This window comes from Eschscholzia californica, unplaced genomic scaffold (genome assembly GCF_041429995.1).
Source record: "Eschscholzia californica isolate CP2 unplaced genomic scaffold, dmEscCali1.0.p SCAF_3, whole genome shotgun sequence".
NCBI classification, from domain to species: Eukaryota; Viridiplantae; Streptophyta; class Magnoliopsida; order Ranunculales; family Papaveraceae; genus Eschscholzia; species Eschscholzia californica.
In genome coordinates this window covers 39064412-39079902 of record NW_028238420.1, presented here as the reverse complement: position 1 = coordinate 39079902, position 15491 = coordinate 39064412, and the positions used below count along the sequence as shown (strand labels likewise).

General features: G+C 36.5%; 2 protein-coding genes across 3 annotated transcripts; one reads left to right on the top strand and one right to left on the bottom strand.

Annotated features, from left to right (window-relative positions):
- LOC147550150 (uncharacterized) lies at positions 1-1956 on the bottom strand. Its single transcript, XM_086668428.1, has 4 exons — positions 1212-1956; positions 539-941; positions 231-318; positions 1-15 (listed from the first exon to the last, which is right to left on the bottom strand). The coding sequence occupies exons 1-4, from the start codon at positions 1954-1956 to the stop codon at positions 1-3; spliced, it is 1251 nt and encodes a 416-aa protein (XP_086524554.1).
- Positions 1957-12386: 10430 nt separating this feature from the next.
- LOC147550149 (GATA transcription factor 8-like) lies at positions 12387-15434 on the top strand. 2 transcript variants are annotated; one of them, XM_086667137.1, is made up of 3 exons: positions 12387-12801; positions 13688-13903; positions 14285-15434. In XM_086667137.1, exons 2-3 carry the CDS (start codon positions 13694-13696, stop codon positions 15068-15070), a joined length of 996 nt encoding a protein of 331 aa, XP_086523263.1. In that variant the 5' UTR covers positions 12387-12801; positions 13688-13693; the 3' UTR covers positions 15071-15434. The 2 variants fall into 2 exon arrangements, with proteins under 2 accessions (XP_086523263.1, XP_086523264.1); XM_086667138.1 differs by having other exon boundaries at positions 12432-12886.
- The last annotated feature ends 57 nt before the right edge of the window (positions 15435-15491 follow it).

Below are 15491 nucleotides of genomic sequence, written 5' to 3'. Positions count from 1 at the left end.
TCAACTTGCCACCTTCTACAAGTACAAAAAATCTGTAGAAGATTAACACAATGAGAAGGTTCTGAGTAAACCTCGAATATAAATGGGGCTGCCTGGACAATATTACAAGTTGCAGCACTATCATATTTTGCTTTCAACAAATCAGTGATGGTTGGACACAAGAATGTCGTCCATTTTTTAGACAATTCGCGTGCTGTGTTCATTTTGTTCATTATATGAATACGAATTGCCTCCAACATTGCTGTAATTGGTAGTGCACGAGCATGTCGAATCTGATTGTTAAAGGATTCTGAGAGTTGAGATGATATCGCCGTGTATCTGTATCAAATAAAACACTCAAAAATTTTAAATATTTCTTTCTGAAATCGATAATTTTTAACAAGAAGAATACATATTTTACAGTAAATTATCAAAATTCGGTGTAAAGTACATGTTATTTGTAACACAAAGTCAAAACTGTATACGGTACAATACATAATGTCAACAAAAATTATCAATATAGTTAATGAAATGAATACACAAATTTATCTGATCGTACCTTATACCGGGAAAGAAAGCATCTGCCCAAGAGGCAGGGTCTAAGGAATTAAAAAATGCTGCAACTTTTGAACCACCCATTTGTATCATCTGATTAATAGTTGCGTGATATTCAGATTCGGGGAGAGCTCTAGCAGCCTTGAAAATTAATGTTTGGAAGAATTTTGATTTTCTAGCTCCATTTGCCAATCTTAAATTCAGATTGTTCCTTAGATGCCATACACAGAAGGAATGGTGTGCTGTCGGGAAAATGTTCTTGACACCGTTGATTATACCATTGTGACGGTCTGAAATAAAGATATACGTCTTTTCCATATTCAGAGCATTGCGCAAATGCCTTAGAAACCAGTCCCAATTTTGGTCATTCTCAACATCAACAACAGAATATGCTAACGGAAATAGACCTGTAAATTGAAAATATTTTAGTGAAAGTATGAAAATTTAAATATTCATCAAGCATACTTATGTAAAATTTTCTTATTGTACGGTAAATTTAAAATAATGTTCATACTTTAAAGTTTGAAACCTAAATAAAATATACATACTTTAAGTATAATTATGCATACTTTATTGTAAATGTAAGATAATGTACATAAAATGCTGAAAAATGATGTTGAAAAAGGGGATACTTTTTTAGACTAAATTGGATGAATTCTAGAATGTTCAGAAATTACCATTGTTACCGTCTTTAGCCACAGCAGCCAGTATGCAACCGTTAAAACGAGTCTTGCAAAATGTACCATCCACATATAAAACTGGTCGACAATATTGAAAGCCAGCTATACAAGCATGTGGTGCAATGAAAATTCTTTTAAATCTCCGAGACACATCGTCAACTTCAAGTTGTACTATGCTGTTTGGGTTGGTACGTGAAAAGACATCAGCATACCATCTAAGTTTTGCATATGAGTCTCCTTCTTGACCAAATGCTTCATTCATTGCTACTTTCTTCCCCTCATAAGTGTAGTAATATGGAAGTTGGACAGCGTAATCTTTCAAGAAGTCTTTTTTCAGACTTGCTGTCGAACGATCCGGGCTTCTTGTAACATCATCTAAAATAAGTTTCCCAACAAATGAACTGTTTAGTTTGGGTTTCTTGGTCTTCTTAATGAAATCTTCACAGTCATGTTTTATTTCCATGTCTTTCAAAATAAACATGGATTCGCATTTCAATGGCGCACATCCATGTACTCTCCATTTGCAATCTTCAACAGGACATACAGCAGTTACCCGCTTCGAATCATTTTTAATAAATTTAAAATCATGGCCAGTATTTATACTATATTGCCGAAGAGCAAATCGAAAGGCTTTAGCACCCCCGGGAAATAATTGACCAGGTTCAGTAAACAATTTATCCCAACCATCAGATTTTAATATCGTCTTCTTGCTTTGTAATGATGAATCTGCTTGAATCTCCATCTGTTCTGTAAAACATAATTATTGATATTGTAAAACAGACAAATTGTTAAGATACGTAAACAATTCAAACTGTAAAGTACAAATTACGTACTTTGTTCTGTATGTATGAGAATAGCATTCAATTGTAAAAAAGTACGCATACTTTATAGCATGTAAAACTGTAATTTATACCTATTACAAATTTTTATACACCACTATGTCAGAAAGTATGTATAATTTGTAATGAATTTTATATATGTACATGTTATTTACAACAACATATTATTAAAAAGTATAAATAATGTAACATAAATTATACATAATGTATACTACAGACAAAGTGTTTTCCATACAGATCTGAGATTAAATAACTGGAATCTAATACCCAACATTATCTGTACTATCAGTTCAATTTGATCTGAAGATAATCAAAGATGTGAAAAATCTAAATATTTGAATGAAAACATCAGATCTAGATTACATGGATTCAATAAAAATGAAACAGAAATATCAAATACATGAAAGAACAGTTTAGTTATGGAAAATTACAGCAATAAAGATTCATATTAAATGATATGAAAAAGATGATCATTTGATATTTATCAAATCTTCAATATGAATCGTTAAACTATAAGCAAATGTACATAAGATTTTAAACCTGAATAGTTGTGGCTAGAATAAAGAGATAATAAGTAAAAACCCTAAATAACAATGGAGTTTGTGATGATGGCTCTTGATTGAATACTAATCAATGGAGTTTTTTACAGCTGGGCGAGAGTTTAATGAAGGTTTAATGATGATTTCATTTTTAGAGAGATAATGGGAAAGTTACTGGATTTCGGTTACGGAATTATAGAGAGAGAGAGTTGTTAGTTACATAAAAAACGTGATTGGAGAGAGAAAGTTGAGATAAATATGGAGAGAAATCTAATACGGTTTAGAATGAAAATCACGATTAGATATTAAAAGAAGGTTAATATAGGTATTGCATATATAATAAGTATTATATGGATTTGTGTAATCTCTCTAGATGACACTAAAAGGACCAGATATCTATTAAGATTATTATTTAGGTTTTCAAATCCTTTTTAGGATTATAGAGGATTAAATCTCCTATTAGGACCCTATTTTTGGTCTATAGACTCAAAAATTATTCTTTATTTTCACCATTACCGCCGCCTCTTTCATCCAAGACCACCAACGCCAATCCCCTGTAACTACCATTGCCACAGTGTGGTGAAATGGAGAAGGATAAGTGTGAAAATAGAAGAAGAAGAGAGAGAGAAGAGTGGACGAAGTAGATATAGTTATTTTAGGGTTGAAAGTCGCCGGCTAAAAGTTATCGATCGACGACCTTTTGACGGAGGAAAAAGGTGAGGTGGAGAGAAGAGAAATGAGGTGGAAGAGAGGTGGGATGAAGTGGAGGAGAAAAGAGGAGATAACGTGGACATTAATATTTTTACATTCTTTCGGGATTAATTTAATAGGTTTCCGTTGCGTCCTACAGACGCGACAGATCCCTATCGGCAATGGTGTGATCGAAAATTCAGGAGTGTGATGCAGAAAAATGTGGGGTCTTTTAACTTCTAACCGTAGAGCGTAATTTTTTTTTTACACGTACTCCATTTTGTAAAAATTCAAAATGAGTTAAAGTTAGATATAAAAAAAGATTTATCTTAGATGAATCTCATATGTGTAATTTTTTACTCCTAAATATTTACCAGCATTAACAATGCTCATTGAATACATTTCTTCAACTAATTGAGAAATTAAGAAAAAGTTATTTGAGCCATGTCTAGCTTCAGGGGTTAGTCATATAAAAATTGGAGTAACAAGGTTATTTGGCAGCTTAGTGGGAAGCTTCCTCTGAACTGCAAGGGAAAATTGTCTTCCCTATCACATGGGAAATCATGGTTCCATTTGTGGAAGTACAAGCTTTGGTCCTCCTAAATGGACCCACACACATAATGTAATATCAAATTGAGTTTGAAATTTGTTAAAATTTAGACAGAGAAATCTTGCCAACCACCTATTAGATTCCAAAACAATAGTCACCTGCACCTCACATGGTGGGACTTGGACCTTTTATTATTATGTAATGTTAATATGTGCATTCACATATTTTATTCTCCAATATATTTTGTTGCATCTTTTATCTTTAGATAGGAAAGTTACTGTGTCAAATTCTTTCGGTGTTGTGACCGTAGTACCATAAAATTTTTTATTTTATTGAGGAACCATAAAATTACTCATATCTTTGTTGAGGGACCATAAAATTACTTATATCTTCAGATAATTCATTTGTTCCATTATTGAGCATATCTGGAGACAGACATTTACTTCCAAGAACTAGCATACTGTGTACTACCTTTTGATGCAATAGTTGCATAACCCTTCTTTTGTGTTTGAGGTTTTGGGTTCGAATTTCAGTGTTTATATCATCTTTAGAATCTAAGATGTCTTAATCATGGTGGTGTTTATTAAATTTATGGTGATAAACTACATGCTTCTTGTTGGAACACACTCGGTGGCTAGGGTTTCCCGACAGAGAAGAAGAGCAAAGAGGAAAGAAGAATAAGAGATACATTCGGTGGCTAGGGTTTCTCGACAGAGAAGAAGAGAAAAGAGGAAAGAAGAATAAGAGATACACTTAGGGTTTCGGCTTATTAAGGGTCAAAGGAGTCAACAGAAGTCATAGGTCAAGGAAGACTGAGTAGTCAACAGAAGTCACAGGTCAAGTCAGACTGCACCATGTCTATAAGCACTCCCCCTGTGTAAATAACAGAATTAGTTAGTTGTATTGTTACTAATTCTGTTTCTTCCTCTCTCTACTTGTACTTAGTATAAATAAGAATGTAACTAAGAAAGAACATAAGTGATTGAATAAAATTGAAGTTTTCAAGTGAGAAATCTTACATGGTACCAGAGCCTGTGTTAGATCATTAGGGTTTCTCCTCTTGGAACTTGAAAAGCAATCTCCCAAAATCAACATCAACATCTCATAAAATCAAAATCAACAAACAAAGAAGATCAAGATTAACACAAAAGAAGGATTATATCAAAATTCAAAGAAAGAATCATCAAGATTAAAAGGAAAAGGTTCAAGAAAAGGAAAAGAGTCATCAAGATTAAAAGGAAAGATTTAAAGAAAGGAAAGCATCAAGATTAAAAGGAAAGATTTAAAGAAAGAGAAGGAACAGTATCACTTACTGTTTTTTCAGACCCAACACCAGCAATTATCATCACCATCATCATCATTTCATGGCTTCCGCAAATACAAACACAGGTACTCTTCCACCCATTTCTTCAGTCACAAATTTCATCAATGAGAAATTGGATGACACCAATTATCTCATGTGGAGAGACCAAATAGAGAATATGTTAAGTACCTATGATTTACTAGGTTTTGTTTCTGGTTCTATTGAGGAACCATCACAATTGAAATTTATACAAGGAGTAGAACAAGTAAATCCAGAATTTCAAGCTTGGAGATCAAAAGAGAGCTTTGTGAGGTCTTTTCTCAAAAGTACACTATCTAAATCCATTTACTATGATACTTATGGATTAAAGACTGCAAAAGAAATTTGGGATTACCTTGAGATTACAAACAATGAGGGTCTTGAATCAAGGAAAGACCAATTAAGAAAGAAACTGCAAAATATCAAGAAAGGAAACAGTTCTGTTGCAGATTATCTAAGAGAATTGAAACAGACATCAGACTCTTTAATGTCAGTAGATGATAAGAGTCAGTGACCCAGAACTGGTCAGGATGGCCTTACAAGGTCTTGATTCAGATTATGATCAGTTCATAGTAGCAATTCGAGCCAACAATGAACAACTAACATTAGCACAACTCAAGTCTAGGCTAATTCATCATGAGCAGTGGCTACATACTAAAGAACAAGATGCAGAAGCATACTATACCAAAAGAACAATTCAAAAGTCATATCAGAGAGGAAATGGTAGACCATCACCCACTTATTATAGAACTCAACCTTCTCAAAGAAGAGAAGGGTCATACTCTAATATGCCAGCAACCAATTCACAAACCAAGAACCAGAAGGCAGAAGACTTTGACTTTACAACAGTACCTTGTGGTATATGCAAAAGATGGGGACACTCAGCAGGAGTTTGCTTCTTTAGGTACAAACCAAACAGACCTATGAACCCTGCTGGATATCACACTGAGTCCCAAAGTCCAAAGGAACATCAAGATCAAACAGCTGAGGATACAAGTGATGAAATGTATCTTTATGATGAAGAACCATTACTAGAATGCAACAATGCTGAAATATATGAGGGAAATGAATGCAATGAAGATAAGTTTCATGAATGTTACACTGCAATCATGACAGAAAAAGAACAAGAAGTAAACAATGAAGAATGTCATGCTATAATCAGTCCTATACAAGGGAAAGACTCATCATGGCTGGCAGATACAGGATCCAGCAGTCACATGACACATTCTGCAGATAATTTAATGGGCTCTGAACCTTATAGTGGTACAGAAGCAGTAATGGTTGGAAGTGGAAACTTCCTACCTATTGCCAGCACAGGTACATCCACTCTCCTAACATCTACACATGCTTTTGACTTGGGAAATGTTCTATGTGTCCCAAATTTGAAAAGGAACCTACTGTCTATATCCAAGTTCACCAAAGATAACTCATGTTCAGTAGAGTTTATGCCTTGGGGTTACAAAATAAAAGACATTTGGTCCAAACAGACCTTAGCAGAGGGGCCAATGAGAAACAATCTATACCCTATAGAGGCACAATGTGTAAGATCATCACAAGATATTACAGCTGCACATGTCACCAAGATAACTACAAATTATGACATATGGCATGCTAGACTTGGGCACTCACACAGTGGAACCATCAGACAACTTCATCAAGAGCATAAGATCATAGTATCCAATATAAATGATAAACCTTTCTGCAAATCTTGTGAATTGGGAAAGAGCAGATGCTTACCCTTCACATCATCCTCTAGCACAACCAATCATCCACTACACATGATACACTGTGATATATGGTGACCAGCTCCTATTCAAACACCTCATGGAGCAAGATATTATATCTTATTTCTAGATGATTACAGCAAGTATGCATGGATATATGCAATGAAAGTGAGATCAGATAGCATAAAGTGCTTTACCCATTTTAAAGCAACAACAGAGAATCTACTCAAAGAAAAAATTGTATACTTCCAATCAGATGGGGCACCAGAATTACAGAAAGGAGACTTTAGAGCCTTTCTAGACAAGCATGGTATCACTTTCAGGAGCTCTTGTCCTTACACTCCACAGCAAAATGGAAAGGCAGAGAGGAAACATAGACATATCACAGAATTGGGTAATACATTATCTTTTCATTGCTCTTTACCAAAAAATCTATGGTTTGATGCCTTTAGCACTGCAGTCTTTATTATAAACAGACTTCCTACTCCCACACTTCAGGGTCTTACACCATTTGAGATACTATTTCATATACCTCCTGATTTTACAAACCTTAGAATTTTTGGTTGTGCATGTTACCCACATCTAGGTGAACTCAGAAAAGACAAACTTAGCCCCAAAACTGTACAATGTGTCTTCTTAGGTTATAGTCATGAGCATAAGGGATATAGATGCTATGACCCTATAACAAGAAGACTATATGTGTCTAGACATGTAAGTTTTGATGAGAGCAACTTTCCTTATGCTAACATCACTAACAAACAGTCTAGGTGTGATCAAATAGTGGAACCACCTATTTCATTGCCTCTACCACCTATAGACCAACCTCATTCCTTTAGGCCTGAACTAGGGACACCTAGTAATCTTACTAGTACACCAACTAATTCAGGGACAGGATGCATGACTTCTCATGAGATAGGGACATCTAGTCATACTACTAGCCCACCAGCTATCACACAAGTACCATTACAACCTCTCCAATCAGAACAGGTGATCACTAGAGGCAGAAATGGCATTGTCAAACCTAAGCAGCTTCCAGCTGACTTTGTGGCCCATTTCACATCACCTCACACTTTGGATGTTGCTTACCTATCTATACTTCATCTTCCCACTGAAGCCACTACTTATAAAGAGGCAGCAAAGAGTATTGAGTGGTGCAAAGCAATGGAAGATGAATTTCAAGCACTACAACTCAATAAGACATGGTCTTTAGTACCTTTCAGCAACAACATGAATATCTTGGGATGCAAATGGGTCTACAAGTTAAAACAAAAGAGTGATGGCTCAATTGAGAGATACAAGGCAAGGCTTGTTGCCAAGGGGTTCCATCAACAGGAGGGCATTGACTACTCTGAGACATTCAGTCCAGTGGTCAAAGTGAACACCATCAGATTGGTTCTTACAATAGCAGTCACAAAATGTTGGTATTTCAGACAATTGGATGTATCAAATGCTTTCCTTCATGGACAATTAGAAGAGGCAGTGTATATGGTGCAGCCACCAGGGTTTGTTCAACCTCAAAAGGAAAATTATGTGTGTCATCTGCACAAAGCTCTTTATGGCCTCAAACAGGCTCCTAGAGCTTGGTTTCACAAATTTGCTACCTTCTTGGTTGAATATGGATTTCATAAGAGTACCACTGATCACTCAATGTTTTTCTATCATGTAAATTCAGACACAGTGGTACTTCTCTTATATGTAGATGACATAATCCTCACTGGGAGCTCTCAACCTATTCTATCAAAGCTCATTACTGATTTAAGCACAGTGTTTAAGATGAAAGACTTGGGGTCTCTGGCTTTTTTCTTAGGTATAGAGGTCTCTCATGACAAGTCTCCAAACAGTATGCTCCTTACACAAAATAAATATATTTTGGAGCTTCTTAATAGAGCAAAGTTGCTGGATTGCAAACCTTCAAAGTTACCAGTTTCCAGTGGACAGAGAGTGTCTATCCTTGATGGTATTGAACTACCATCTCCAACAGAATATAGAAGCTTAGTAGGAGGTCTCCAGTATCTCACTTTGACTCGTCCAGACATCTCCTTTGCAGTCAATTATGCAGCACAGTTCATGCATAAACCAACAGAAATCCACATGAGTATTGTGAAGAAAATCTTAAGATACTTAAAAGGGTCTATTGGCTCAGGTATTCGACTGTCAGCAGGTGATATTACTACTCTAACAGCCTACTCAGATTCAAACTGGGCTGGGTGTCCAGACTCGAGGAAATCCACAGGAGGGTATTGTGTCTTCCTTGGTTCGAGTCTCATTTCATGGAGTTCAAAAAAGCAGGCGACAGTAGCAAAATCGTCTACAGAAGCCGAATATAAAGCACTTTCAACAACAGCAACTGAGATGATTTGGTTATCTTACCTTCTTGATGAACTGCACTGTTCGATGACTCGCCCTTTTGTGCTCTACTGTGATAATATCAGTGCGAAGTCTCTAGCCTCGAACCCAGTATTCCATGCTCGAACCAAACACATAGAGGTCGATTTTCATTATGTTCGTGATTTGGTAACCAGTGGGGTTGTGGTGGTTCATCACATCGCAACCAAAGAGCAGTTAGCCGACATCTTCACCAAGGGTTTATCCCTAGATCTGTTCCATCACCTTCGCAACAAACTGATGGAGTTTCTGCACACTTCAACACCATCGGTTTGAGGGGGGATGTTGGAACACACTCGGTGGCTAGGGTTTCCCGACAGAGAAGAAGAGCAAAGAGGAAAGAAGAATAAGAGATACATTCGGTGGCTAGGGTTTCTCGACAGAGAAGAAGAGAAAAGAGGAAAGAAGAATAAGAGATACACTTAGGGTTTCGGCTTATTAAGGGTCAAAGGAGTCAACAGAAGTCATAGGTCAAGGAAGACTGAGTAGTCAACAGAAGTCACAGGTCAAGTCAGACTGCACCATGTCTATAAGCACTCCCCCTGTGTAAATAACAGAATTAGTTAGTTGTATTGTTACTAATTCTGTTTCTTCCTCTCTCTACTTGTACTTTTTTTTTTTGATGAGAATCTCTCTACTTGTACTTAGTATAAATAAGAATGTAACTAAGAAAGAACATAAGTGATTGAATAAAATTGAAGTTTTCAAGTGAGAAATCTTACACTTCTACTGGAATTTGACTATAAATCTTGATGATAAACTACTTCTACCGAGATTCGACCTCAGGAATTCATGAACTTAGAGAGGGTGTTCAACCACTGCGCCAAAGAGTGGTGCACAATCTTATCGTACATGTTGCTCATATGAAGTCCAACCCTATGTTTATCTTGAAAGGGTATGTGCTTTCTTGCACTTGATTTGATTTTCTGATTGGTATACCTAAACCTAGACTACCGACGTATATAGTAAGCAAGCTTATTGTGGAAAATGTAACAAAGAACCGACGAACATCACAAAAGACATTGTGAAGTCCAATGAACTTCACAATAAAGAGGACAATGAGACAAACCTCTTCTTTTTGTTGAAAGTGTGAAGTAAACTTAGTAATGTAATTTGCATTTACTCATTAGCATGACTGGGAAGACATACTCCTATTTATGATCGGGTGGGTAATTTAAAAATCTAAAATGTGTGGTATAATAGGAAACCATACCCAACTCTAAATAATATTGGAAAAAAACTATTTTGTAAAACGATAATTTTACTCCTGAAATCAACATGAAACTTTTATTTGAAAATTTCTGAACAAATCTTACTTTGCTCTCAACAATTTTGTAAATTTCTAAACAAATTCATTTTTGCTCAAAAATTATTTTGCTAAAATGTTTTGCATTTTGTCTTTATTCGACAAACATAGATTGACACTAACATTTTGGCTAAAGCATTTTTCGATATGTCTTTTAAAGAAAAAGATGGTTTCCGCATTTTTTTGTTTTGCTTTTGACAGAAACATACATACTTATGTTGTATATGTTGTTAACAACATAAGTATGTATGTTTTCAATATTTTATAACAAATCAGGGCAAAAATACATGTTGTCACATTTTATAACAAGCCTGAACAGTATTGCGTATGTTGTCAACAGTTTATAACAACATAATTATATATTGTTAACAGTTTATAACAACATATTTATATGCTTTATTTTCCAAATAGCCCCCAACTTTATGACCAGCTTCCTGCCTAGCCCCCTACTTTATTGAAAATACCCAGATGACTCCCTTTTTCAGTTACCGTTATATGTCCGTTAACTAGTCACCACCTCTCTATCCTCCATCTCATCACCTCTTTCTGCCACCTCATCCTCTCGCCACCTCATCTTCTTCACCGACGAAGGTCGCCGACCAACCAATTTTTCGGTCGATGACCTTCAAACATAAAAAAAAAATAAACTTTTTTCCCTCTATCTTCTTCTTCCTCTCTCGTTCTCTCTCTAACTAATCTTTTTCTCCAATCTATACCAGATGAAGCCCCTGGTATCGACTGGAGAGAGAGATTAGTTAGAGAGTAAACCTTCGAAATTGTTAGGTTTTACTCTCGTGACAACCCCTGGTACTCCTTCGAAATTGTTATTAAATCCCCACCGAACACGTGATCTCAGGGTAGGAAAAGGAACACTAGATTACCGATAAGAAGAGTCTCTCTCTAAAAATAGTGTTTTCTTTCTCTTTCGACATCAACTGAAGATGAGTGTGATCGACATTCTTACTCGAGTCGATTCGATCTGCAAAAAATACGATAAGTATGATATCGACAACCAAAAGGATCTCAACGTCTCCGGTGACGATGCCTTCGTTCGTCTCTTCGCCGCCGTCGAAACTGAAATTGAAACAACACTCCAGGTTCAATTTCGCCGATTTCTTTCTTTCTCTCTCTCTAGTTTCCTCTTTAGCGTTTTCGTCAATATCTGACTCAATTGTTAAAACACAGAAAGCAGAAGATGCTTCAAATGAGAAAAATAAGGCTGACGCAGTTGCCATTAATGCTGAGATTCGCCGAACAAAGGCTTGATTACTCGAGGAAGTCCCGAAATTACAAAGATTTGCGATTGAGAAGGTTAACTCTCTCTCTGGATTTTTAATTGCATTCTAACGTTTGTTCGAATAATCGTTTAGGGTTTTGTTGAACGTGTCATAGAGTCCTAATTTAAGCTTGTATACATGGGGGATTTGTACTTTTATAGCTTGTTCCAACACAATTGAACTTATCCTATACATCACCTTTGTTTGATTTAATTGGAGAGAGAGATTAGTTAGAGAGAGAACATGAAAGAGAAGAGAAAGGAAGACGAGGAGAGAGAAAAAAAAGTTTTTTTTCATGTTTGAATGTCGACGACCGGAAAATTGACCGGATTTTGAACGGGTCAATCCCTTTATACCCAGAGGTCAATAGGATGTTGGGGTCAAATGAGATTGACTAAGGTCAATATCCTCCTCCGAGTGCTAACAGCCTTTTGTCGAGGTGCTCTTAGCCGAACCTATGAAGTTTTCATAAAGACAAAAAAGATAGGGTGAAAAAGAAGGGTGAGGGGGGAAGGGACCCACAACACCAGTTGTTTGCTTTCCAGTTATGAGAGAGAGAGAGAGAGAGAGAGAGAGAGAGTAATAAGGAAGGTAAAAAGACAGGGTAGCAATGAAGGGGAGGCTCAACTACCAGAAGTGTATACCTTAACCTTCTTCACGTTCTCCTTCTTCTTCTTCTAAACCCCCATCCATCCATCTTCCCTCTCTCTCTCTCTAAAGTCTAAACTACCCTCCCCACCCTCTCTCTCTCTCTCTCTCTAAACCCCTCTCTCTGTCTCTCTATTTCTTTGTACCCAGATAGATTTTTAAGTTAACTGTTTCAGGAAGTTGTCTCCATTCCTCTCTCTCTAGCAAGTCAATCGAAGGGTTTCGGGAGCTTTTCTCTTCTGAATTGCATTTTCTATACAGCTCAACCTATAATTCGAAATTCACAGGTTCATTTCCTTTCCCCCTTTCAGCTTCCTACTTACAATTTAGGGTCTCTCTCTCTACCTAATTTTCTCAAGGAAAATTAGAGAGGTATTTGAAATACGAAAATGTTTCTTTCTCAATTGTTTGCTGAAATTCACTTATTTTTCTTCAAAATTCTCTCTTTATATGTCCTTCAATTTCTAAAACAAATTCTGAATTTCAAAGGTCTAAAACTTTTTATTTTCTTTATTACTCTTCAAGTTAAAGAGAAAATTGAACCACCCCTAGAATAGAAATCATCATTCTCGAATTCCTAGGGTTTCTTCTTCAAACTCTATCTTATCTTCATTGCATTTTAATTTTTGTTTCAAATGCAAACCTTAATTTTTCCCCTAAATTCAAATAAAGGTGCCCCTTTTTTTTTGTAAAAAGTTGTATTATTGATTTTACAGCTGGATTCTTTATTTGAGTAATAATTTTTCTGGCCCACATCATGTGCCACATGTACGGTTGAGCTGTCGGTGATATATTTATATATATTTTTTTTATCTTATTCTTTAAATAAATAATATAATAATAATGAAAAATCAGGTTTTCCATTATATAACCATTAACTCTTTTAATATGAGGTCTCAATCCCCATGATCTAGGCATAACAGTAGTGGTTCACTAGGTATTATTGTTTTGGCATGTGGGACTATTTTAACATAATTTCTCAAACTGATATAGAGAATTGGGTTTGTGGGTATCAAACCTTTTCAATTGGATTTGAATTGTTGAGGTATTATAAATTCATAGATTGGGTATTGTTCCTAATATGAATAATGAAGCTAAGAATGAAGAATTTTATTCCTTCATTCTAAATGAGAAAAGAATTGAAGTTGAACTTATTGATTTGGTTTTGTTCAGGTAAATATGATTGGGTCTAGCTTCCTAGATGAAATGAACTTCGATATTAGCGGGGATTTCTTTGACCACATTGATGATTTACTCGACTTTCCCATTGAAGAAATCGAGGGTGGTAATGGCTTCCAAGATCTTTGGGATACAATGCCACCACCAGAAGGTCTTGTTGGACCTTGTTCTGATTTCTCTAACACCAGTTGCTCAGAAGTTCCACTTCCGGTGAGTTTATTCTACCTTCACATGTGTCCCCTCGAACATGAGTAACGCTAATCGGACCGTATTATCTAATTTCATGAACCGACCACATGCCATGTCAGCTGATGTATGAACAGACCAAAGAGGTTTAGTTATACCAGAGAGCAAGTTATAAAACCACAGCTTAAACAATGTGGCATATACACATAAGATCCCATGGCATGCGATCATAATGTGGTCAAGCTATCGTGCTGTCATGATATACTAACATAGATGAGTTTTTGATGACTGATGAGTTCAAGTCTTAAATTGTAATATCAGTTAGAGACTACTTTTGAATGTGATATAATCCTTGACGAAATAGCGGTTGAATTATGATACAAGTTGACCCTTTCCTTTTATCAGGATGAAGACATTGCTCAGTTGGAATGGTTATCGACGTTTGTCGAGGATTCTTTCTCTGCTGGAAGCATCAATCTCAAACCCAACTTCTCTAACAACAAAAAGAAGGAGAATTCCGGTCGATTATTTCGGACATCCAGCCCAGTCTCGGTGCTTGAAAGCAGCAGCTCCTGTTCTGGAAAGAAAAGAGTTCCTCTCAGCTCTGACACAGTCATTCCTACCCGTGCACGGAGCAAGCGTCCACGTCGTACAATTTTCAACCCCCGATCATCTCTCAACCTCGTCTCGCCTATCTCATCCATAACCAATTCGATGTCTGACTTCTCATCAGAATTAGAGAATTTTGCAGAATCCCATCCACTATTTATACCAAAACCTGATGGAACAGAACAAAAGAAGAAGATGAAAAAGGAGAAGAAACTGTCACTGTCTCTGCCACCCAGTAGCTTAGAACAAAGTGTTTCACTTCAGCAGCAGACTGCAGTGGCAGTTAGAAAATGTCTGCATTGTGGGATAACAAAGACTCCACAATGGAGAGCAGGCCCAATGGGTCCCAAAACCCTCTGTAATGCTTGCGGTGTTCGACATAAGTCGGGTCGTCTCTTCCCTGAATACCGTCCGGCCGCTAGCCCAACATTCGTAGCTTCTGTACACTCTAACTCCCACAGGAAGGTACTGGAAATGAGGATCCAAGCTGGCTACAATATTAGAGCAACTGAAACCATGAACCAGATCAATCCAGGCCCTGAGTTGATTCTAGCAAGCAATCAGTTGCTTGATTGCATGTAAAAAAGGAAGAAGTGATGCACGCTTAGACCAATGTTCCATTTATGTTATCAGTCTGTCCTTTCATTTTTTTCTTTTCTTTGGAGTCTGTACAGAGAGGTGGGAATGGGGAGGAGCATAGGAGCAAATAGATGACAAAAAAAGTGTATTAACTACTAGAGAGAGAGAAAGAGAGAATTAAGAAGGGTAGAAATGGGGGAAACTGGAAGGGTTAGAGTTAGGAGATTCAGATTTTAGATAATGTTGTGCTTTAGGTCTCTCTGTCTTTGTACTTTGTAGGTAAGTTGGTAACTGGGTATTCATTTTGCAGTGTTTGATTTGCTAGGAAACTACGAAAGATGTTCTTTAATTCAATATTTTCTTATAAGATAGTCGCGTATTTTCTTTCTCCATCTCATTATTTCATATTGTTGTGAGTTCACCT

What these genes read in the sequence shown, in the direction of transcription:
- LOC147550150 (XM_086668428.1), bottom strand. Translation starts at nt 1,956, where the DNA reads ATGGAGATTCAAGCAGATTCATCATTACAAAGCAAGAAGACGATATTA. An exon ending in GGCTAAAGACGGTAACAATG is followed by an intron (nt 942 to 1,211) that starts GTAATTTCTGAA and finishes TTCAATTTACAG; the next exon opens with GTCTATTTCCGTTAGCATAT. An exon ending in GCTTTCTTTCCCGGTATAAG is followed by an intron (nt 319 to 538) that starts GTACGATCAGAT and finishes TATTTGATACAG; the next exon opens with ATACACGGCGATATCATCTC.
- LOC147550149 (XM_086667137.1), top strand. Translation starts at nt 13,694, where the DNA reads ATGATTGGGTCTAGCTTCCTAGATGAAATGAACTTCGATATTAGCGGG. An exon ending in GCTCAGAAGTTCCACTTCCG is followed by an intron (nt 13,904 to 14,284) that starts GTGAGTTTATTC and finishes TCCTTTTATCAG; the next exon opens with GATGAAGACATTGCTCAGTT.